This window comes from Rutilus rutilus (genome assembly GCF_951802725.1).
Source record: "Rutilus rutilus genome assembly, chromosome: 14".
Lineage (NCBI taxonomy): Eukaryota > Metazoa > Chordata > Actinopteri > Cypriniformes > Leuciscidae > Rutilus > Rutilus rutilus.
Genome location: NC_140219.1, coordinates 13,463,951 through 13,488,780, shown reverse-complemented (window position 1 = coordinate 13,488,780; position 24,830 = coordinate 13,463,951). Strand labels below are relative to the sequence as shown.

Sequence of the window (24,830 nt, the reverse complement as noted above, 5' to 3'; positions counted from 1 at the left end):
TTGGACCAAGTTACCTAAGCTTACAGTGTTCCTGTGGAAAACAATGGTCTTTATTGAATTTTAAAGGAGCAGTCTTTATAGCGAGAAGCATAATGTATATCCTTTGCATTTCAAACCACAAAGTCCAGTTTGAGGTTTTTGAACAAACCAACCTATTAAAAACTCTACATTTTTACAATTTAGGTCATCATCAAATGGTGCAAATATGTGTAATCTTCTTAAAATGATCAGTACAATCAGGCTTTTTAAATGTTAAAAACAGACTTGTGTGATTTACTCTGAAAATAATACAACTATACTTTGAGTCAAATATTATACAAAAGCTCAATCATTACAAGTTAACAGGTCTCCAAACAAGTCCTGTTTCAAGTCTAGTGGATCCTGGCAAATGCCTGCAACACACAATGCTACATCTGAGAGCAAAGGATTCATTTTAATGTGAGACCGGTCAACGATACATAGCCGCATGGTGTTTATAGGAATAATAAACAAGACTTTTCATCAATCTTTGACATCAGTTTTAAAGCGCTATAAATAATGAGAATTGTATTCTAGATGGCAGTTAAAACAGTCATAATCATGTTTTTTTTTGTTTTTTTCAAATATTAAGGTTCATCACAATGTTTTAGTTCTGTTTTCTGTGCACAAATGATAAAAATGCAACAAAAAAAGGCTAAAAATATACACAACAGTAGAAAATACTAGAAAGTAACAAAATGGCTTGTAATGTACATTTAGTATTTACAATGATGCAAGTGGTTCCTTTCTGCCCTCTTAAGGAGGATGATTTTAAAATATATACACGTTTTATGAATCCCCTGACACCTGGATTTCCTGCCAGCATCAAGTCTGACTCGAGGGCTGCCTGTCATCTTGACAGCTGGAGCCGTGGCCAGTGTTGGTCTGAATAAAGTTGTTGAGGCCATCAAAGCCTTGATTAAAGAGAAACTCCATATACCAGTTCCAGTACTTCCCGGTCTGCAAACATGAAAAGAACAGTTACTGTGTATGACTGAGCTCAAGCATGCTCTCGTGTTGATCAGAAATAAAATCTATGAGAGTCAAACATCAGAAAGGTTTTTAATAAAAAGATGACGATATAACATTAGTACCTTTATGGAACCAAGATCCACATCCTTCCTCTCCGGCCAACACTGATAAAGAGAGCATAAATATTCATCGTTCTCCCTCTGCTTTAAATCTCAGTAGTACACTGCTGAATGTTGCAGTCGGACCAAAAAAGGTACTTGTATTATTAAAGATGATGAAAACTCCAGTCTCACACAGCTTCCATGAATAATAAAATGTGATTCTGTATTAATGGATCCTCTATAAAAGATACATTAATACCTCATTTGTCTCTTTGTCCAATCTTAAAGTTATTAGTGAAAAGAGGAGGCTGCCCTGTCCCCAGTAGTGACACAAGGCTTTACACTTGATGTAATATAATCATCTAATTAGCTTGCGCAGCTGAGTCCCATTCCTCCTCTCCAAATGAGATGACAGTCAAGCATCACTGTACTATTACGAGCTCTTGTGCTATTAAATGGCACTAGTGTGAGAATGTCTCACTCACCCTCTGATGAAATTCGATGGCATAGCTGAAAAGTGCCGGGTGGTGGATGAGGTCGAAACGGCACCAGGGTTCTGCTACTTTGCTCAGAGCAATTAGATCCTTGTCGATCTCAAGGTCTGAACCAGGGATGTCCCACCAGGAATTCCACATGGAGTTCACCATGGCTTGAAGGTTACGATTAAACTCCTTGTATGTGTTTCTGCTAATGTGGAAGGTTTGCTGTAATGTAAAAAAAAACATTCAAAATGAAACTAAACGAAGTCAAGACTTGTCAGATACAAGTGTTTGTGGGTAAAATAACATCTGGTGCCACTAAGGGGATCTTCATGATTTACACAGTGAGACAAGAACCACCTTGTGAGTGAATAAAAACCTTCACCCACGTATTTTAAATGACATAAAATTGCAATGCTGTGATCAAATTATTTGGCCATTTTATTCTCTGTAATGCCAGTGCCATGCTCATATTTTGAGGCTTCTTTGTCTCACTGGGATTCAATCATGAAAACTCCTTTCATCCCCAGCAGGTAAGGTGAGGATTACAGCAATAAATTGTAAGTTCTTAAAAGCACAGCTTAAAGGTCTTTCTAATTGGCCTATTATGAGTAAATTATTCAGACACAAAACCTCCAGCATACACAATTGGCTTTTCATGAATTTGCTGTGTTCGTTTTATGACACAGTATCCCCTCATTACCTCTCTCTGCTGCTCTTGTTTCTTAGCCAAGGTCAGATTCTTCCGGTATCTGAGAAAATAATAAAACAACAGGATTTTATTAATAAAATCATCATATTATACAGAATTAATCATGTTAATAAAATGAGAGACCATTCAGGTTCAGTAGTTTGGGGTCAAATCATTAATAATTCAGCAAGGATGCATACAAAATCAGCATATTAAAATGATTTCTGAAGGATCATGTGACACTAAAGACTTTAGTAATGAAAATTCAGCTGCCGTATTGCTTCGGATGTTTGTTGGGGTTTTTTTGTCCTTTTTGGAGCTTAGCAGTATAATTACCCATCCAGTGGCTCATCTCAATGTCTATTTATTGATAACCACAAAGTCATACATATGGCATCATGGTGATTTTTGGATGAACTATCCCTTTAAGTCTTCACAGCAGCACTGAAAGGTTTGCGTGCCGAAGCAGATGAAAGGATCTTCATACTTCATTTAATCTATTGCTTACAGGCATCATACCATGGCAATGTAATGCATTTGAAGGTTCAGCTGTTGTCCTCAGTTTAGCCAGCAGCACACAGGTGTCCCACTGCCATGGGAACTGCACATGCAATGAAGAATAACTTACCCTCACATGGCTCACTTACCCAAAAGTACAGCAAACTCTTCCAGAAGATGCTTGTGATCTAGTATGGTCAGGCTAACATCTCAAGCAGAAAATCTCCAGGATTGACCAGAGTGATAAAATGACCCATAAAACTTATATAGCTCACAACATAGTACCTGTACATGATGTAGCCGAGCCGATCCACACTGACAGAGTCTGTGGCAAAGAGAGCTGGGTAGAACACCCCAGCCGGAGGCATGATGACAAGAGGCAAGCTGTACTTCAGGAACATGTCACACACCTAGACAAGACAAGAGAGAAATATCTGCTTTAGCACAAAGTCATCAAACATCAGTGTTTCTGGTACTAAATCTACTCAACAAAAATCAGCACATAAATCTTAGTGAAACTCAGGCAGGAACTTCAGTGGCTGTCACTTTGCCAATAACATCATGTTAATTAAGTTAATCATAGCTGAGTGTACCGTCTCATAGAAGGCAAGTGTCTGGTTGAGCAGAAGAATGTGGCAGTTCTCCAGACGGAGTCCCTCAGATGCCAGCAGTCCTACAAAGCGCACCAGCTCCATAACTGAGTCCATGAAGCCAGACAAGGTCATAGTCCTAGAAAAGGGAGTGTATTATTCTTTTCACTCAGTTCACTCACTTTTTTTTTTTTGGAAAGCATACACAAAATAACATGTGAAAAACAAGTTCTCCTTGCAGAGCGAACTATATTTCTCCAAAAGAGAACAATAAATCAGCTTTAAATCACACCTAGTATACACCAGATGTGTCTTTGTGCTATGCTTGGCACTCACACAATTCGCACAGCACAGAGACTCAGAGCGAAAAAGGGAATAATAGGTGTATCGCATTGATGCAGGGCACACTGGAGCAGTCAAACAAGGTTTTGCCCTTGATCATAATTTCTCCTTCAGCTGTGCACTTCAGTAATGTAATAAAAAAAACAACCAAATCAGCAGTGGGAGAAAAGCAATACACGACAGGCGAGGGAAAAAAACCCCACCACACTTCATTACACACCGTTCCACAGAACACTTTCGGGGTAAACGAGGTTCAGACAGAGCCCAACCACAGAAGCAGTTCATTGATCTCTTTTAAATATAAAATATTAAAAAAGCCATAGTGGTAAACCTCAGGCAAGGCTTTTAAGAGTACAAATCCCTGGAGTGTGGTCCTATTTCTTCACTCAGTAAAGTGCAAGACATATTTTAAGACAACAGCATTCACAACTTTTATAAATTTAACTTCTATAAAGCAACACGTTTCCAAGAATATTCAGTTGGTAGTAAGGGGAGAAAGTTATTTTATTTTGTTTTTTGAAAATCTGTTGATAATAACTGATAAATTGTGCAAAATAAGACTAGGGATTATTATTAAACATTTAATACTAAACATGATTTTTGGATACTCACATGGTGCTGTTGCTGTTAAGACTGATATCCAAACCGCCCTCCGATGCGCTGACGGAATGCCACGTCAGCCACTTCACCAGCATGCTATTCAGACATTCGATGACACTACACTGAGGAGAACAATGTGAAAAGGCACAGATAAGGGCGGGAAAAAAAATCAAAACCTGCTTTCAACTGCTGCAAGCTTAACCACAACACCACTCAAACATCACAGGAAGTGCTAAGATGCTAAGGCTTAAGTGTGGAAAGACTAATTCAATGATGTCTGAACTGTTTGAGCATTCATTGACATAATCTGGCTCGTGCAATACTCATGCTTAGCCCGATACAAAAAATAGGAAGGAAACAAATAAGAGTACATTTAAAAAATAACATACAAACCTTGAAAAATACCGTGGAGGTAAAATAAAGTTGCTTCAGTGGCTCGAATAGAAGTTTATGCATGTCTACAGACAAAGAAAAGAAACACTGTTCAAGTTATAGTTTTATGCACAGGATGAATAGAATTTTCTACCCTGACCAATAAAATATTGTTTATCAATAAAGGATGTAAAAACACCATTATCATTAGGGAGTAATTATCTATGATATTGCTACCTACTTTTGTTTTCAACAATTTCCACTAAACCAGCAAATGCAAAGAGCTTTTTCAAGAACCCTGACTGTAACAAAAGTAATTGGGATACTTACAAAAGCTGGGCATCAAGGGAATGTCACTGAGAAGATCCAGGATCTGCGGCCGGAGCAGAGAGCCATCCCACACACTCAGGAACTTATAAAGGAAACTCTCCGTGCTGGAGAATCCCTCCTGAAAAAAACGTAGACACAAGCCCTGTCAACATGGGACTTGAGGATTTAACAAATAGGGAGATTATTCAGGAATCAAAAAAGGAATAAAGCAAAGCAGAAAAATGATTGATAGATTTGTGGAATTAACTGCAACATGTTTCTCATGAACACATCCAACTTTGAGGCTACCAAGGTTAATTTCCTATTGGGTAATATATGTCTTCTGTTGCTCGGCCATACCTGCAGGAACTGCTGTGAGAAGATGATGGTGCTCAGAAAGCGACATGCTTCAGAAGTGTTGTCATAACTCCCATCCACAGGACATAGTAAAAACTCTGCCAAAAAACATGAGAAGTATAACCATATTATGGTACTGAACTCAACTCATAAAACAGAACTTGCATTTTAAAAATGGTAACATGCAGGCTGGGAGTGACTACAGAACTTTACATGTGACTAGAAAGGTTTGGCATTACAGCATGAAATATTTACCCTCTTGCAATGAGTGTCCAAGCCAAAAGTTAAGGCGCAGGAAGGCAGATTCATCCTGTACACAGTCCAGGTAATGCAGAGCCAGCGCTGATCCCAGCAGCGAACCCATCTGGGCAGGCAGCTGAAAACGAGTTATGACTTCAGCAATGAGCAGCAAAATGCTATGCAACGTGCATCCGCACAACAGAGACAGTATATCATATACAAGAGCTGTCAAAACAGCTGGAGGCAAATAAACCAATTCAGTCAAACTTCTGGCTCCTTCAAGACCTGCACTGAAACCAACAATTTGTACAACAGTTAAACATTCTGCCATGCTACATTCTCTCACTATTTCCAAAACTGTAATTTGTGTCACTCTACGAACAGCTGCCTCTCAATATGGGAATACAGCAAATAATAAATTAATAAATCTAAGTGACAGATTGACAACGGACATGGCTGATTCTTTCTGTAATTAACGAGCAAATGTATCATTCATCTGAGAAACGACTGGTTCTAATGATGGGGTTGCCACAGGGAGAAAGAATCAATGATCCTTCCCAACGGCCAAAACTGCCTTCTTTCTTGATCCCTCCCTTTTGCAGACTGCAAAATCACTTGAAACGTGGCACAGGAACACTGTGAAAAGGTTCATTTTGTCCAAAATTAAGCCTAAATGTCATCAGACCTTTAAAAGAGATTTAATAAGCCTTATGTCAGTGGATCTGCCAGGTAGACTGTTTGCAAGACTGTTTGCTTCATTTTTTAAATTTTTTGTCAATTGAGACTGCAATATCATCACCTTCCTAAAATAATTGCCCAAGTAATTTTTTCAGGTTTCTCAAAAAAAAAAAAAAACTGAACCAATAATTGAGGTTGAGTAGATTTTCGTTCTTCTTGATGCAGCTGCCATCTGGAAAAGCTTGTAAAATTGCCTATGTCTCATTGTTTTTTGACTTATGCAAAATAAAACGCCCTAAGTCACACTCCTAACATAGGCCATTATACTACAGGGGTAGAATTGCATGATCTGTTCAACTGAGGATGTGGGCGATTTTACCAGAGGTGGAAAAATAAAAATCACGAGAGAAGAGCTTCAATCATTTTAGGAAGGTGACGATATGTTGTTTAGTTACTTACAGAGAAGCCTGTAAGCCTGTAAGAGTTGTTTAATGTTCATCTGGAAAGTTGTCTGCTGTGAAAGATTGGGCAGTAATATCAAACCAATATAATGAGGTGGAAGATTTAATGACGTGCTCATTGATTAGTCTTGTGAAGGCTTAGCTCCACCAAGTGGCCAAACCACAGTAGTGCAGATCTTTGTTTACAAATCACATCAGGTGAATGCAATGTAAATATTATGCAATATGACATTCTGCATTTAACAATCCCAAGAAATCTATCCTGTTTTATTGCTTCAGTTCTATAGATAATGCATATTGTGAGAAAGAAAAAGCTATGTGCATTACCTCTATATTGTGAATGTTCTCCAATAGCTCTTTGAAGGAACGGAGCTCTTGTAGACGGAACACCTTCTTGCTGGAGTTGCTGTCGAACGCTGAGCTCAAGGGAGGTATCGCTAGATGATGTAGTTTCTATGAACATTAGGTAGTGAGAAACATTTATTTCATAAACTTTGATTTACTTAATGTCCCCCATTCCTATGATTTCACAGCATGACTTGTTACGGCTGGAATACACTAGACAACCTTTGCCAGTCAGCCTGCAGATTTTGGACCGCTGAAGTTGATAGATTTCACAGAAAACTGTGCAATGTAAGATGGGCACAGACTTTTTTTTTTTTTTAAGACTTCAAACTCTGATTCCATTCAGTCTGAGGTTTTATGTTTGTTTGTTTTGTTTTTTATGTATTTTGAGCTGATTTTAGAATATATTGTTATCCTTTGTCATGCATCTCCTAGCAACAAAGTGCATGTTTCTGTGCGAGTTTGATGTTTGGGAATATTTAGTTGTTTAGTACATAATGCTCAGCTTTTATCTGTAACCAGAGACAAAATAGACAACTGTGTGATGCCTATTGTTTTAAAATCGGTTCAAGTTGTGATGTATTCCGGCCTTTTGTTGACAAGTCAGAGTTCTGCGAAGCTCTTTACAGTATTACGCTGATGACATATTACCCTCTTTCTGGAAGATGGCTTCTCTTTCACATCTAGGCTCAGGCTCTGGTCAACTAAAATTGCACCCTTGTTTTTTCTCTGTACAGCACTCAGAGCCACTTTCCAGGTGGAGTTGTGATTCTTGAATCCAGTCTAGAGAACAAGAAAAAAAAAATTGCAGTCTAAGAGCCTGAAACATTGATTTCTGCTGGAGAAAACAGTAATGAAAACACTAACCCTCACTCTTGCTGGATGAGAGAGCATCACTAAGTCTGGGCGAAACACTTTGTAGAGTACTAGAAGTTGTGTGAGAAATGGTTGTCTGCCCTTATAGAGGAGAAAGGGAGAAACAAAGTCACACATTGTCAGATGAAATGTATTGAGTTAAAAAAAAAAAAAAAAACTAACACTACATTTATAATAATGGATATAAGGCATTTATTTTAACTGTACCATTTTGGCTTGGATATCCAAAAGTTTCCTGACTCTGTACGGGTGAACTATGAAGGTGGTGGTGGTGGGGGGGTTTTGGGGGGGGGGTCAGAAAAACAAGCAAATAACACGTTCATGTTCTAATATAGCATTCACAGACATACAATTTAAGCCACTTAGTCGACAACTCACCATGTTCCCGCATTGTTAAAAGGTACAACAAGTGGCAAATAAAAGGGCACTGGAAGAAAAATACATATAGCACATTAAATTAACATTGAAAAACTTATTTTAATGAAATTATAAAACATATGCCAGTGGACTTCACAACATGGATATATTCTTAAATTAAAATAAGCATTTGCAAAGCACAACCAACCAGATTTTCTTCAGTCACAAAGCTGAAAATGAAGCCATAAATGGATCTCAAGTTGTCTTTGCAGTCAATCAGGTCAAAAACAGTGAGTACCCAACGGACAAAGAGAACCTAAAAAGAAAATATGTTACTAAGAGAGTGAACTAAAAGTTTCAAGTCACAATGAAATGAGAGTAATGACAGATCTTTTCTTCCATATTGTGACATACATCAACTTGTACTGGATTTTGAAAAGAAAAAAATGTAGGTCGGGAACTTGGTTCTATGCATCCGGTGTTGATTAGATTTTGAGATCTTAAAAATGTAAGCAGATGAATGTGAGTTTGTGTGAACTCCAATGATTGGAGAAGTTCTGCGCGTCACCAGTGAGAAGTCTGTTGTTTCACCGGAAGATCAAGTTATGACATTTTTATTAAAATAATAATTAGAGGTGCTCTAAGCGATGTTGGGTGACGTCACTTCTTGTTGACGTTCGAAGTATTGTCAAACAAAACGGAGGCTAGCTTGACCCTCCCTCCTCCTCATCCCGTCCCCTCCCCTTCCCTGCTTCCTGAAACAGTCATGAACGCGTTCATCGGAACGTTGTCTCTTTGGTCGTGTGTTGGCCATATCAAAATTCAAGAGAATATAATTCTAACGTTAGTCGTTGTCTAGGACATCTCTCCTCTAGCTAACTTCCCTCTTCATGCTTCTCTCTCTCCTCCACTCCCCACACCCCCCTTCATGTGCACACGCACTAACCCCCCAACTCCCACCCCCAAATCATTCTTGTCGGTTATTGGCTGGAACACTGTTTGTTATGTTTCGTGGTCCAGGTTGAGCCAGTTTGTGGAGCCTGGGCTGTCTACAGAGACCGTGGTTTTTTTTACAGTGTGTTCAGGGGACAGGCAGCTAGCGGATAGTGAGGAGATGTTTGCTGGATGTGACAAAAAATGTTTTGGCCTAAAAAACACGTGACATCGCTTAGAGCACCTTTAAATGAAACACGCAAATGAATAACATGTTCTATAAATGAATGCAATTAATTAATTCTCATTTCATGCAGACAAAAAATGCAAAAATGAAATGGGCAGCCATTTCACCAATGACCAGGTCAGACCAATCATCAGCCCTTACCTGTGCATTTATTGGCATTTTCCCTACACATAGCCATGACACCCCCTTCACGATGGCCTCCTGTGGCACCACTGTGGCAGGTATTAGAAACTTTAGCACTCGGGTACAGTTCGCAGTTCCTGTTGGATAAACTGAAGTTGATCATCTGTGTGATGAACCACTAAAAGGCATTCAGCAGAATGAGGATGAGCAACCCCTGACATTTGTGACTGATCTCATCGCTATAGTGTTTCTCATGATGGATTCCTTCATGTTAAGCAAACAAATACAGGTAGCTGAAGAAATCCGTGTATGTCCTCCTGATTATATTACCTGCATTAAGGCTCAAAGCCAAGTCCAGCAGCACTGTGATGACTTCCGGAGAAAGACCTTTACTGACAGCCACTGTCTCCACTACCACTAAATTCCTCTCCAGCTCATCATTCCCTCTGACTACGGTGCCAGCTTCCACTGTAACATACAAAAATACATGTAAATAGAGATTATGACACTTGAAGTTAGATGTGATACAGCATCTGATGACGAGACAGTCAATACAGATAAACAAAATATCTAAAAGTCTGAATTCGTCCCGAGTCGTTGGCAGATTTACAAAATAACGACCGAAATAAACAAATAAATATGTTGTTACTGTTAAACTGTAAACCTCTAAACTGTTTTTGTAATACGTTTCTGTTATGTTTTCTGCTGCACTCACCCTGAGACAGATACTTCACCGCGAGACCAAAGGGATCCGCCTCGCCTTTTCTTTTTTCTTTTTCTGCCAAACGCAGACTTCTGTTGCTCGCAGAAGAGGCGAAGGAGTCTATTTCTCCCGATGGTTCGGAGACTAACCCCGTAAGGTTAGATAAATCGGCCATTTTTTCACTACATAATATTATTTGTTATTTCTCTCGTGTTTGTCTGCAGTAGCCTATTCAAACCAAACGCCAAATCCGCCGCGACCGTTTGGACATGCGCACTGGATCACTTCCTGTACAACAACCACGCTACCTCAATGAACTGAAGTGGAACAGCTATACTACTCCTATATTGTTAATTATCTACTAGTGTGTTCTAAAATATAATTGTGTTGTTAATTTTATTTAATTTTTTTTCTCATTTAATTTGTAGTTTACATTTAAAATGGTGAAACATGTTTTCCGTTTTGTGTCTTTTGGCTCAGAAAGCCTCTATCTCTCTCTCTCTCTCTCTCTCTTCTTTTGTATCAATCGATAAATTAATATACTAAGTAATATACATTAATATAACTTAATTATAAATTATAAGATAAATTAATATAACTATTAATATACAAAGTTATATATATATATATATAACTGATACAATGACGAGCTAAACCAGATTTGACAAATTTCTGACAAATTTGGCCAAACTGAGACACCAGTTTGTAAAATCACTAGAACAGCTTTAATTTTTTTAGGTATCACAAAAACATCTAAATGAATAAAAATCACTAGCAGGCCTACTACTCAGAGCCATAGACAGTAAAATAAAGTGCTCAGTGCACTGCCGATCCACTCTAGTTCATGTAGTGTTTTAACGTAGAAAGTGCACCTCCGCCACCTACTGGACTGGGGTGTACACTGCAGCGTCAAGGTGGTTGAAATGTGACATAAATATGCACTAAAGCAGCAGAAAATTGCCAAAATCAGGCAGAATTAACAAGATAATGAGTTGACTATATCTGATAAACAGAGATGTTGCTATCAAAAGGTAAGAACTGTAAATAGGGTACAATAACATTATAGCCTATTTCAAGCTATGAACGCTATATGCTATACACACTATGTAGCTATATGCTATGCTTTAAACATTTCTTTTGGTGGATTGAAAATGACTTTTGTGAGGATATTTATTTTTGTTTGTAAAAATGGTTTCCACTGCATTGAGCTATAAGCATATTCATGTTAATATATAGTACAATATGATAATTGTATTCAAAATAATTTAGTGAAAAGTGTGCAAGAGATGAAAATCACAAGTGTTTTTAATACTGTTATCCAATCTCAATGGTAAACTGCATAGAGGTTTTATTCTCAGCATCTGCATGCACAAACATTTTCTCTCACTGTCAAGCGTGTAACATGACCCTTTCTGTTTAAACTAAGAATGCACAATTCATTTCTTGGACTATTCTGGAATGGTTTTAGACACAGGTCAAATCCATGGTATTTTTACTCAGTACAAACAGCATATTAGCAGTATACATACAAACATTTAAGACAATTTTCCCAATTCTACTCCTTCCAGCACTGTACATTTTGAATGTATGAATTTTTTAACACACCTAATTCAACTCATCATTTTCTTAGTAGAGATGCATAACATGAACATTATGTAAAATTCGAAAGACACCTCAAATGTGCAGTGCTGTGCAGAACAGTATAGAGGAACACATTGATTGAAAGAAAATACAATAGATGGAAAAAATCTGCAAGACACAGAAACAATTTTCCATTTTAGTACTGAAAATGGTTAAAGAAAGAAAATGTTGTAGTCCTGTCCTAAAATAAGGAGAGAAAAACAAAAAAAACATAAGATTCCAAGGATAAGATTTTTATTGGACTGTGTATTTTAAGAATCAAACTAGAAAATTGATAACAGAAACAAACCATCCTTACAAGTAAAAATACACAAAATAACAGCTACAGTAATATAATATGCAGAACTTCCTTGTCTCTCAACAAACTATATATTTTCATTTTTGATGTTTGTAAAAGATTTTGAGGCTACAGAGAAAAGGTCTACCATGGGCCAAGTTGAACCTTTTAACAAATGATGTACAGCATTTCTTAATAATAAAAAAAAATCTTAAAGTAAACAACTGGTTTTGTATAGTACTCATCTACAGTAATTCAAAAAGTAAATAAAACATCAAAAAAATGGCTGACATTTGAAGTTAATGTACAGTCTAAGTGGCATTTGGAATATTGTTCAATGCAGGGCAAAACATGATATTAATAAATACAGTCAGCAGGGAATAACAGTAATTTAATCTTCTGCTGCAAAACCACAGCCAAAACGGTTGCCACAACGGTGACTGTGGTGAGGATTTAGATTAAATTCAAAGACATTTTCAGGTGAGACACGAGGTAAAGGTAACATAAGAACTGGTTTTCGGGCTGCTGGGACATAAATCACCTTTCGGGACTACTGTCTTTTTTTTTTCCGAGCATCTTCTCTACTATCAGAGAAACACAGATCTGCTGCCCGGTGCTCTTTGTTGAACTGTGGAGCTAAGAAACTTTGACTTTGTTCTTTTCCTGGGCATTGATCTGCTCTTCTCGTCTCTCCTCCCTCTCTGGCCGATCCTCACCCTGACGAGTAATGAGCAGCCGGCATGTCAGCAAAATACCAAATACCAGGGCATGGGCATAGCGTTTTAGAGGATCTCCAACCAGCTGGTGGAAGAAGAGCACCGCTAGCATGACCAGTAGCAGAATAAAGTTGGCCACGTCTTTTGGTCTCCCAGGCACAAGCGTCAGAACAATTCCACATCCCACCTCAAGAGTACCAATAATCTTGCGTAGAAGTACAGAAGAAATGCCCATTTTTTTCAACACTGGAAGGGCCTTGGCATAACTTTTGTATGCTCTTTTCTGGAAAAGGAACGTAATTATGGAATTTAGAAGCAGGTAAAATGCAATTTTATCAAGAATATATAACAATATATAAGATAAATACATGCATATTTTGGATTTTAAATCAGCCAAAACGTGTTTTTATTTAAATGCAGTGTTTTGCACATTTCTGTGATGAGTATAGGTTTAGGAGGAGGGGTTGGGTTAAACAATAGAAAATATCATTAACCTGATATAAAATACTCACCTATAATGTCCTCACTAACAGGCTATAGTAAAACAAACAGTGTGTGTGTTGGATGCAAACGTTTGATTATGCTCATATTGACCCAACTGTACTGCACTGAATTGTAATGATGAACTTTTTATTAAAGAAAGAAAAAAATGGAATATGTCTATGACATCACAGCAGTTGCTGCACCTGCAGATGGAAGATAGCCTAGAATTTGCTGGAAAGCGCCGCCATTGCCTTATCATGATCCGCTTCAAAATAATTGTTTCAGAACGATATCACAAAACAATCACACGTATTTGAGAGCGTTTGTTCCATTTATCATAGGTAATGCGCATTGTGATGTCATAATTGACCTATTTATGCGGTAATAAAACAATGTTGCGGCTGTGTGCACATAATTCGCTGTTCAACTGCTCCAATGATGTTCAGTTGTTTTACAGTCCGACTCATTATTAAGAATCTAATTATGTCTGTCATATATTTTAGATTATAGTTAGAACTATTTGCAGTTTTATTTCTATTCAACTCGATAGCCAATACAAAGAATATATATATATATATATATATATATATATATATATATTAAATATACAAGCAGGCACCAACAGCACTAGCGGACATTTTATAGAAAATGCATAAACAGACAATTACATTCGCAGCCCTCCTAAAACAAAGCCGGCGCGTCCAGCTAAAGCTTCATTTGATTATTATTATGAGCGCTGCTAAACGACGATGACTTACCATTTCACTATATGCATCTTTGCTTAATCTCGGTGTGAGTTTAATTGTACCCATGAACACGAAAAAGAGACCCAGTGCAAAGGAAAGGGCGACAATGGTTATTGTTCTTGGCGAGGCCATCTTCTGTAAAGTCTCCCTTAGATTGGCATCCGTTGTCCCGCTCCAGCTTTCTTCACTGTCCTGCTGAAGATGCTGAAGGGGGGAAGGGCTTGAATACTGTCAAATATGGCTGCATGTCATTCCGCTACACTATATTAAGAAGCACCATTAGAGGGCGCTGTTGTCAATGATATCCAACTGCAGTGCAAGCAGTGGTTCTCAACATCAGCAAACTTCCAAGGAAAAAACAAGTTCTGATCGGTTTGTAGTTCCAAAATTCCTCAAAAAACATTCAGTTAGTTTAAACAACTTTGTTTGTGAATGGTGCCTGATTAGAAATAATAGAAAAATCACTTCACTGTGTGGATTTACTTTCTTAATAATGCTAAGCTAAAAAATATTTCCAATTGTTTTTTAGTTTAGTTTTTCTTCCAGTTAAGCCTGCCCTTCAGATAGCAAGCGAACAGCTAGTCTACTGGTTTAAAGGGTTAGTTCACCCTAAAATGAAAATTATGTATTTCATTATTTTTTATTTAATTTATTTATTTATATATAATTTATTTAATTTATTATTTATTTAATTTAATTAATTACTCGTCATCATGTCGTTCCAAACCCGTAAGACCTTCCATGATATCGGCCCACCAATAGTGAGCCGGGGTTCTGACGTGGAACTCGGAAGCACATGTAAACATGTCTATGTTTACATAGACATGTTTACAGCAGCGTATGAGTCTGGCCCTGTCCCAAATGGCACACTTCATATAAGCACTTTCGGTCTTGTGGACTTTACAATGGCTGCCGCGTGCGCGTGTCCGTTAAGTCAATAGACTGTAAAAAAGATTGAGACCATATGGTGTCCCATTTGCCATTTTAGGTTTCAGAAGGGTGCTCGCGACCGACCCCTTTGGGGTCAACATGTGCCCTCGATGCATCCACAAGACCGAAAGTGCACACTCCATTTGGGACAGGCACATAAGAAATTGTTGAATTCTTTTTTTTTTTTTGCACCAAAACGTATTCTTGTCTCTTCATAAAATTAAGGTTGAACCACTGTAGTCACATGGACTATTTTAACGATGTCTTTACTACATTTCTGTGCCTTGAAAGTGGTTACTAAATTGCTGTCTATGAAGGGGCCAGGGAGCTCTTCTATTTCATCAAAAATATCTAAATTTGTGTGCCAAAGATGAACGAAGTTCTTACGGGTTTGGAACGACATAAGGGTGAGTAAATGCTGAAGAAAGCTCTTAAAAGGGATAGTTCACCCAAAAATGAAAATTCTGTCATCATTTAGGCTACTCACCCTCAAGTTGTTCCAAACCTGTATGAATATCTTTCTCTTGCTGAACACAAAAGATATTTTGAATAATATGGCTAAACAAACTACTTCAGCAGAAGAAAGAAATGCATACAGGTTTGGAACAACTTGAGGGTGAGTAAATGATGAATGAATGAATTCAGGCATTTATATAGCGCTTATATGATGGCAGAATTTTTGGGTGAACTATCCTATCCTTTAAGTCTTAGAGTCAAACAAGTTTTACTCAAGCTATTTCATCTCCAAAAAAAAAAAAACAACAAAAAAAAAACAGGTGTATAAGCTTAGATCAGTTGATAAAAAAAATAACACACTGTTTTGATCTGGATTTATTTGTTCATATCTGGTGGAAAAACTTCAGGGACGAAAAATCCCATCATGCATTTTTTTCTCTCCTTATAAAACCATGACACTTCTATAAAAAGTACAAAATGGCTAAAATGAAATGGATTCATATTTTTAAAAAGGTACATGTACAAATAAATAAAATTTCACAAAAAAGGGTAGGCAACTTCTTATTCAAACCTGTAAAGAACATCTCAGGTTCAAAGATAAATAAGTCATAGATAAGTCATTGCAATGTACACACCATGGTAAACCATCAGATTGATTCATCGTATACTTTCTTATGTTTACATTGATAAAGATATGAGTATGTTAATAATATAAAAGTCTTCACTAATAATACACTATCATCTTCATAGGAAGGCTAGTCTCTCTTCAAGACAGAACTTCCTGAATGTTTAATTCTTTCTCAGTCATTACTCAACAATCTCTTAATACAATTACAATACAAATTATAAACATGTTCTTATTAAAATTACCTCAAAAAGTCTTTACAAAAGTATTGATGATGACCTTCTAGCCAATACAAAACAGTAACTAGTTTGCAGATGGGCTCAGCTCATCATCCATGGGTAAAAGACATCGATACGTGGTTCAGCAAGCCATCCATTTCTTCATTCTTTGTGATAACCTTCATGATACTTTTTCTTCACTATCCAGAAACAATGTCCTGTTCCTGTCGGGCTTTGAGAGCCAAAATTGCTTTTCGGTAAAGGTCTGTAGGAAACAGGGAAATTAATTGCTTTAAATTAGTATTTTTTGAATTTATTGTTTTAAAATCAATGTAGAACAATTATTACCAATAAGTATAAAGTTCATATGCATGTGTTTTAAAATTCCAAGAAGAACAGCCCTGATTAAAATGAATAGTGGTTTAGAGGTCACTGATGCTCACCGAATGTAGTTGAAAGATCAACAGGCTGTGCATAAGCAGTGGGAACTTCCTCTGTGTTTATCTTGTTCTTTCGTTTTACTTTAACAGTCTTCTTTTTTCTCTTTCTTTCCTCTTTTCCTGTGAATAAGTAGGTTAAAAGCATGAGAGGGAAATGTGATGCTGTATTTCACAGTTTTAAGGACATACACTCCAAAAAATGAAGGTTCCAAAAGGTTTTTTTTTTGTTTGTTGCAGCAATGCCATAGAAGAACAGTAGCCGTTCTTAAAATAACCAGTTTCTTCTTAGTGTAAAAAACATTTTAATAATAACTTTAACTTTAGTCAAATGGAAAGGTTTCATGGGTGTTAAAGGTTCTTCGTGGAACATCAATGCCAATAAAGAACCTCTATTTTTAAAGGGATAGTTCACCCAAATCCTGTCATTAACATTCATTCATTTGTGTTCCAAAGATGAACGAACGACATGAGGGTGAGTAATTAATGACAGAATTTTCATTTTTGGGTGAACTAACCCTTTAAGAGTGTATAAGCTTCCGTATTCAGCTGCTGACACCATGTACCTCTCGAGGGTTTGGAGACCTCACTGTTGGGGGATTCAGGAATACCCGAGTTCTCCTCTTTTACTTTAGCTTTGCGTTTCAGCTTTCCACGTTTTGGTGGCAGCAATGCACTGCTGGCTTTCTCTTTCTGGCTGCTGTGTTCCTGTTCTGCTTCATTTCCTTCTGTCTCCTCCACCTCTTTTTCATTTACTCCTCTGCTTGGACTCTCCTTCTTAATTTTAACCTTCACTTTCTTCTTTTTGCTTAATTTCTTTTTTAAAGAGTTCTCCTAAAATGTCAAGAGGTAAATCAATAAGTGAACTGAGTTATATAACAGTGTAGATTTGTTAAGATTTCCATGATAAAGATTTTTAACCTTATTTAGAATATTTTTGATTGGTTGCAGAGTCCCATTTTTCCTCTCAGTTTCACTGTGATGTTCTTGACGGATATCTGTTTTGCTTGTCCGTGTTCTGCAAGACAAGAACATCTTAACTAATTATTATATGTACACAAATTAGCATATATACACTCCCGTTAAAAAGTTTTGGGTCCTTACGATTTAAAATTTAATTCATTTGATCAAAAGTGACCGTTAAACATTTATATTGTAGCAAAGGTTTTCTATTTTCTATTCATCAAAATATCCTGAAAAAAAAGTATCACGGCTTTCACAAAAATATTAAGCAGCACAAGTTTTTTTTCAACATTGATAATAATAAGAAATGTTTTTAGAGCAGCAAATCATATTATTAGAGTGATTTCTGAAAGATCATGTGACTTTAAAGACTGGAGTAATGATGCTGAAAATTCAGCTTTGCCATACCAGGAATAAATTACATTTGAAAATATATTAAAATAGGTTGTGTGTGTGTGTGTGTGTGTGTATAAAGCAGCACTCACCTCTCCTCTTTAGATTTGTTCCGGCTCTTCTCTATTTTTCCTCTCTTTTCCTTTTCTTCTGGCCCTAATGGTCGCCTCCCGTCTCTCATCACGCGGGCACAGAGGTCTGGGTAGTCCAGGCACACGGCTCGCAGTAGCCATCTGAGGCCTCGCAGGGTCTTTCTGTCTGACCAGCGACGCAGGTCCGTTGAGGCAGAACATGGCTCCTGTAGATTAAGATCAGCTCAAAGTCTATGGTAATACACTACTGGTAACCTTTAACATTTACAAGTTGACAATACAACATAGGAACATATTATCAGTTCCTCTACTCCATAATCACTTCCTGAAGGTTTATCACATGTTTTGCATATGTCAGATTTTTATTTTATTGGTCCACAGTACTCACAATATGGCAAAGGGACCGGCTCTGGTTGACCAGCCTCTCAAGGGAGAGAATTTCAATGAGTTCATTTCCCAGCAGAGCATTCATTTTGTCCTGTTTATTGGCCAGCCTGTTAGGAGATATAGAGATGGCCAAAATAAACTGGCCTGCAGGCAAATTCCAATAGTCACAGATTAGACACTGAATATGGCTTAGGGCAGCAATTGCCCCAAGTACCTTGTTAAAATAGATTTTTTTATATTGATTTAAAAATAGATTTTTTTTGTAGTGCCGTTTGCCTTTTTTCCATTGTGGAACTGGACATTGTGTTGCCATGGAAACAGCACCTTTTGACATAAGATTTTAAAATTGACATGTACTTGCAAAGTTACTTCTAGCCAATGGAATGTCTGTTGGGGACCATCAAAATAAACAGTTTTAAGAAGTATTAGGCAGACAGTCTAATAATACTGTAATGACTGCTAGTTGACATGTAGTTGCAAAGTTACTTGAAGTTAGTAGAATGTCGAAAGTGTCTTCTTTAAAAAGCCTCTTTTTGGTCTGCTTTGGTCTTTTATTCTAAAGCATTCATGAATTACAGAAATTTAAGTTCAGATGCTCAGAAAGGGGGTGACAGTGAACAGGTTAATCAGTATAGCAGTTGTAAACAAAGGTATCTTACACAAGAAGAGGCTTTCCTGCTACTCTTGGATGCTTCAGCAAGTCCACTAGAGCTTCTTTGACCTCTTTTATTCGTTGTCTGTCACTGGAATCCACCACAAAGATGATGCCATGAGCTTCACCGTAATGCTCTCTCCAGGACCCCCGAACCTCTTGAGCCCCAGCCATATCCAGTATGTTAACCAAGTAGTTCTCCAGCTTTAATTCAGTGCGGACACATCCATGAGTGGGGCCTACTTCTCCAGGGGGCACTGAACAAAGTCACATAACATTAAAATGCAACAAATTGCAGTCAATTTAGTATCTACAAATCTCTCTCTAATATACATTTTCATTTATTAAAGTTACCTCTCAACATCCCTCTGACACAAGATGTTTTTCCAACCTTGTCCAAACCAACCACTAGCACTGTGATCTTCCTGTGAACATTTTTTAAACAAGGTTAATTCAGTTCTGTATTAAACCTTAGGGTTCTTTCTATATAAGGTGAAATGTCTTAAAGACCCCCTGTGGGGAATATCACGTTTTTTAATGTTGTTTTTTAATGTTGTTTATATGTCTATGTGGTGTTTTTAATGTGCTTTAAGACAAACCATGAGCAAATTCATCAGTCAACAACATTGTTATCTTCGTCACAAACATGTTGTAACCAATCATGTCAACGTGCTGGCGGGCTTTAGCATATCATCAACTATGACCAGAGTGCGAATTACCCCACCATAATTGGGGGGTACTGCTCCTTCACTTCTTCTATGACCATCATGGTCCACTACCATATCGATCCCCACCGTGATCGCCAAGTGCAACATGTGTTGTGCAACACACATTGTCTAAACATGCGACAAACTGATAATCAGTAGGCTACAGAATATCTCATTGTTATTATATATCCAAAAGAGAACTGTTTTGATCAACTCCCAAAAGTTAGAAGTTAAGTGCACTGAAATACCATTCTAATTACTAGTAAAACTCCTTTACAAGAAGCCTATTGCCTATTCCATGGGTTTTCCTGGCTCAAAATGAGGCTGAGGTGGTAAAATCATAATAATGTATTTTAATAATAAGATAATTAAATGTGTATTTTTTTGTAGATCATCATATAGCCTAATGTGTTTCCCACATTTTTTTGTTGGTGGAGCCTGGTATCTCTAGGGGGGTCCTGAATTATGTATATGATGTATATTACGATGTTATGATGAACTATATGCCTTTCTCCACTGACGTTCTAAGTTGTTTCTAAGGATAGGCTACTGATTTTTTGAAGGCAGCTGTGCGATTCTGAGATGGCGAACGTGAACATGGTTTGTGTAACATTAGCAACACATTATTAGCTGTTTGATAACATTGTCAAGCCAAAGGCTAATATCAGTTACCATTATGTGTCCAACATAGAGAGCGATACATAAAACACATTCTGATACATCGGCTTGTCGACGAGCCTGTCTATAATTCTTCTGAATCAGTTTCTGGTTCAAACATTAAGGCTGAATTCAACCAGTATTTCCACTTGCAATTGTGTAGCGTTTACTACAGTAAAGTTGATTGAGTGGATCAGGTAGTCCGGGCTGGTGTGATTGAGTGGAGGCGGGGACTAATTTGCATATTCATGGATCCACATATACTGACTGAAGCAGGGGTGTAGTCATTCAAGCTATTTTAAGGCATGAAGAAAAAAAAATTTCACAGGAAAAAACCTTTTAATATGTCATTTTGGTGATCAAAGCTAAGGTTTAAGGGATACAATTATACAGGGGGACTTTAAAATATTGCATTGTTCTTCCATGTTTAAAGGGTTATTTAAAACTTTTCTAGTGTTTACGAGCGGTTTAGTTAATAAAAGTTGATTAAAATGAATTAATGAATTATTAATTGAAGCAAAATCCATAAAATGATCCCATGATGGGAACCCCTAAAAGGTTCTATATAAAGCACCTGAAAGAACACTTTGAGGTTCTATATAGAACCCTTTCTGATCAACAACGAACATATAGAACTGTATAGGATTTGCTTGGATGACTGGTACCTCAGGGGTTGCTGGAGTTTGGAGACCCAGCTGCAGCAATTGCTCATGAGGTTGAACATGTTGACCTGAGGAGGAGAGAACCAGGGAGAGCACCATCGTCTCCTTAACTCGTACCTGAAAGCAGATAACGGGACACTCAATCACTGTACCCAACGCCTTATGCACGTAAACCTCAGCTGTTGTGTCTCGCACAAGCATTAACCTCAAGAATTAAGGATTCATTAGTAACTTCGAATTTCTGTCACCCATGCTGTAATACCTGTAATGTTTTAAGTGGCCTAAAAATAAGATATCAAGCAGTACGATAAAAGATAGGATCCGTTATGAGAAAGAGCTGTTTTCACTTTGGTTTTTAAAGTATTTTTTATTATTATTTTTAAATATATTTTTTTCTCATTTTGAATATTGCTTTTGCTTGTTTATGTAAATATTTTCTTCAACACTTTTAATTAAAAAATACTTTTATAAACCCTTCATTTTACAGCCAAAAAAACAAAAACAAAGCAAAACCATATTTCTAGCCATCTTTTCATACTTCAGCATTTTTTCTTTATTTTCATGGCTTTACGAGATCACAACACAGCAAAAGAGCTGATTAGGCATTGTTTTTGAGCCGACTAGCAGAATGAACTCTTGAATACAAAGATAACTGGTTACATTCACATACTGTAGCAGCTGCATGTATAAACACACAGTAGTCTAATTACATTCACAGGTGTCTGGGATGTAGGGAGGTTTGTTATCTTAGTGCTTGGTCCATCACTGGACATCTGTTCAGCCCTGTAAGCCTTTAAAGAATAGTCTGAGTCCATTATGCTGTTCTCATTCTGAACACATGACCCCCTTTTCCAAGCAGCATGTACTGCAACAGCCCACCTATCAGTTACACTGTATGTCTGGAATCGAAAAATAAGTTGAAACAAATTTTCTATATAAACATTTGACTGACACCTATAACTAAGGATGCTACAACTGTCAGTTCTAAAAGGCACATTTGACCACAGAGACAGTACATCAACATATTAATGTGGATTAATTTATAAATACAGTGTAAACTTATTCTAGAACCAAAACATTTTTAATATCAGAGTGTTTCAAAATTTGTAAATAAAAACCCATATTATATTCAGTCTACCTTCTCTGCACGATCACATATGATCATTAACAGCATTGATGAGTATAGGAACATATGCAGACACACAATTAGAACATCATATCATAGGGTTTATACAGTTATTAAACAAAAAAATATATACACATCACATTACTCACAGTAGTATGTCAGAATCCATGCGTTTTTGCTTGTCTGTCCAGAGACATTTTGCACAAGGCTGCTAAAAACTAATCAGGCTCTACTTATTCTTCTAATCCCGTCACCTCATGCGGGAGGAGCTTGGAAGGAACACCATCACATCCTTACAACCAATCATATGGTCTAGAAGTTGAAAATACTGGCAAGCTGCCATTCTCTTTAACTGGGTTAAATGTAGACGTCAGCCAGGTTATTTTAAGCCAACTGTATGTAAACATCCTAACAAATACTTCGATTTTTTATTAATTGTGAGTTATATGAAATGCCTATAAGACATCTGCTTAGAGTTAAATGAGAAATATTTTATTTACTATTAGGCTATTATTTACGTTATAACATAGAATGACATCATACTGTTGTTCACACCTCTGGCAAATAAAGTATCCAAATTCTGCAACTTCAGAAGATTATTGCTGCTGCTTATCCAGAGTTAAAGTCACAATGAAATAAAAATTGACATTTAATTTTTTTTTATTTTTTTTTTATGGAATAGCCTAGCCTACTGCAGAATAATTTTATTATTCACGTGACCGTATAATTAAAAACATCATCTTCCCCTGCCATAGACATAAAAAAACATGATACGTAACATATTTTATATTTCTTTTATATTCCCGGAAGTTGTTATCATCACCCTGGTTCTTCCCTCGACAAAAAACAGTAAGATTTTTCCATAGGCTTGCAGAAAGTTAATTCTGTAACCAAGAAAAGTTAATAATTCTTACACATTTTGTTCATCGTGATCTTCACAAATGAGCACAACTTTTATGAATTTTAAAGCCTAAATAAAATCGCCAGAAGTAAAACAATTATTACACCACGGTTGTATGAAGTCAATGTCAACACCATCAACTTACGACAACTCTTTTAGCCTTTATTTAAAAAATAAAAATAAAAGTTGAGTTAGATAGTTTGCCAATATAAACACATCGAGGCTGTAAAAGCAGACTAGCGAGTATATGACTGTATGAGTAGACCTATACCTGTTTGGCTGATGATGTTTAAAGGAGAACTCCGGTCAATTTTAACATTGAGCTCATTTTTTTGTACATTTGGAGTGCTGTCAATACAGAGAACAACGACAAAAATCGGTGTTGCCTACACTGAGTTATTCTATTTTTAAAATTTGCACCCTATTGACTTCAATGGGGCAAGTAGTAAGCCTGCTTTTTAGCCTCTTAACATCCTTTAAGTGTCATTACAAGTGCACAGAAAATGTGAGTGATTCCTTCCGAGTGAACACGAGTGGATCTGACTGCAGTAGATGTTAGAGATATTAATAAAAATGAAGTTAATTCAGCCAGCGCTCATACCTTTGTTTACATCCTGTTTTCGGTGGAAGGCCATAGTAATCGATTGTCGAGTTCACGCGCATAGGTTTAGTACCTATGATCACGCGCGTGAACTCGACAATAGAATAACTCGGTGTAGGCAACACCGATTTTTGTCGTTGTTCTCTGTATTGACAGCACTCCAAATGTACAAAAAAATGAGCTCAATGTTAAAATTGACCGGAGTTCTCCTTTAATGTCTCCGACAACAACCTCTGTCATCCCATTAGCTACTTGTTAACGATCGCATTTTTCAAGACATGTAAAAAAAGCTTCTTTTTTTTTTAAATCACGATTGGGTATTACTGCTGTAGTTGTTTATGTCGTAGAATAAAACGTGAACATTGAGCTCGTTTTAACCACAGACCTTATTTCAGCCACGTTTTGGTAAATTACTTGTAATTCCGTCAAATAAGCTTATTTGATGGTATTATAAGTAATTTACCAAAACGTGGCCCATTTTAGCTGACTTCACTCCTACGTTTTTGGTTAAATGCCTGAAATTTACATTTATGCATTTGGCAGACGCTTTTATCCAAAGCGACTTACATTGCATTTCAACTTACGGTACACAGTTACATTCTTATCAGTTCTTGCTTTCCCTGGGAATACTTATTTAGATATTTTGCTAATGATATTTTTATAAATTATATCTTTTTTAAACGTGAAAAAGTTATAGTATCAGCAGGTACCTTCTTCAGCCACTGCACAATTCAGGTAAAATGGGCCAGCTGTTCAGCTAAAAGAGAACAACACAGGTCATTTCTGCTGAAATCCTTTTATTTTTAACAGTAAATTGACACTATTGTCTTTAGCGTGCCATAGCAACACCAGTAATGTATTTCATTTA

General features: G+C 37.0%; 3 protein-coding genes across 4 annotated transcripts; all 3 read right to left on the bottom strand.

Moving 5' to 3' along the window:
- Positions 1-414: 414 nt before the first annotated feature.
- Positions 415-10,611, bottom strand: cenpi (centromere protein I). Its single transcript, XM_084430711.1, has 20 exons — positions 10,305-10,611; positions 9,920-10,057; positions 9,608-9,726; positions 8,495-8,602; positions 8,308-8,356; positions 8,137-8,183; positions 7,921-8,010; positions 7,705-7,836; positions 7,036-7,161; positions 5,585-5,705; positions 5,333-5,427; positions 4,994-5,111; positions 4,685-4,749; positions 4,304-4,413; positions 3,353-3,488; positions 3,045-3,169; positions 2,274-2,322; positions 1,577-1,795; positions 1,113-1,154; positions 415-978 (listed from the first exon to the last, which is right to left on the bottom strand). Exons 1-20 carry the CDS (start codon positions 10,465-10,467, stop codon positions 844-846), a joined length of 2,187 nt encoding a protein of 728 aa, XP_084286837.1. The 5' UTR covers positions 10,468-10,611; the 3' UTR covers positions 415-843.
- Positions 10,612-11,581: 970 nt separating this feature from the next.
- tmem35 (transmembrane protein 35) lies at positions 11,582-14,356 on the bottom strand. Its single transcript, XM_084429882.1, has 2 exons — positions 14,168-14,356; positions 11,582-13,209 (listed from the first exon to the last, which is right to left on the bottom strand). The coding sequence occupies exons 1-2, from the start codon at positions 14,285-14,287 to the stop codon at positions 12,847-12,849; spliced, it is 483 nt and encodes a 160-aa protein (XP_084286008.1). The 5' UTR covers positions 14,288-14,356; the 3' UTR covers positions 11,582-12,846.
- Positions 14,357-15,907: 1,551 nt separating this feature from the next.
- Positions 15,908-22,700, bottom strand: arl13a (ADP-ribosylation factor-like 13A). Of its 2 annotated transcripts, none has more exons than XM_084429601.1 (10): positions 22,610-22,700; positions 21,338-21,451; positions 19,663-19,733; positions 19,316-19,565; positions 18,658-18,763; positions 18,270-18,475; positions 17,743-17,839; positions 17,388-17,655; positions 16,828-16,944; positions 15,908-16,649 (listed from the first exon to the last, which is right to left on the bottom strand). In XM_084429601.1, exons 1-10 carry the CDS (start codon positions 22,627-22,629, stop codon positions 16,585-16,587), a joined length of 1,314 nt encoding a protein of 437 aa, XP_084285727.1. In that variant the 5' UTR covers positions 22,630-22,700; the 3' UTR covers positions 15,908-16,584. The 2 variants fall into 2 exon arrangements, with proteins under 2 accessions (XP_084285727.1, XP_084285728.1); XM_084429602.1 differs by having other exon boundaries at positions 17,433-17,655; positions 22,610-22,699.
- Positions 22,701-24,830: the final 2,130 nt, after the last annotated feature.

Bases quoted from the DNA above. Each gene is read 5' to 3' on its own strand.
- tmem35 (XM_084429882.1), bottom strand. From the start codon at position 14,287: ATGGCCTCGCCAAGAACAATAACCATTGTCGCCCTTTCCTTTGCACTG. The intron at 13,210-14,167 runs GTAAGTCATCGT...TTCCTTTTCCAG, and splicing joins AAGATGCATATAGTGAAATG to AAAAGAGCATACAAAAGTTA.
- cenpi (XM_084430711.1), bottom strand. From the start codon at position 10,467: ATGGCCGATTTATCTAACCTTACGGGGTTAGTCTCCGAACCATCGGGA. The intron at 5,428-5,584 runs GTAAATATTTCA...GTTTTTTGGCAG, and splicing joins TGGACACTCATTGCAAGAGG to AGTTTTTACTATGTCCTGTG. The intron at 4,750-4,993 runs GTAAGTATCCCA...CTTTGTCTGTAG, and splicing joins TCCCTTGATGCCCAGCTTTT to ACATGCATAAACTTCTATTC.
- arl13a (XM_084429601.1), bottom strand. From the start codon at position 22,629: ATGGATTCTGACATACTACT. The intron at 21,452-22,609 runs GTGAGTAATGTG...ATCTGCTTTCAG, and splicing joins ATGGATTCTGACATACTACT to GTACGAGTTAAGGAGACGAT. The intron at 19,734-21,337 runs GTACCAGTCATC...AAATGTTCACAG, and splicing joins AAACTCCAGCAACCCCTGAG to GAAGATCACAGTGCTAGTGG.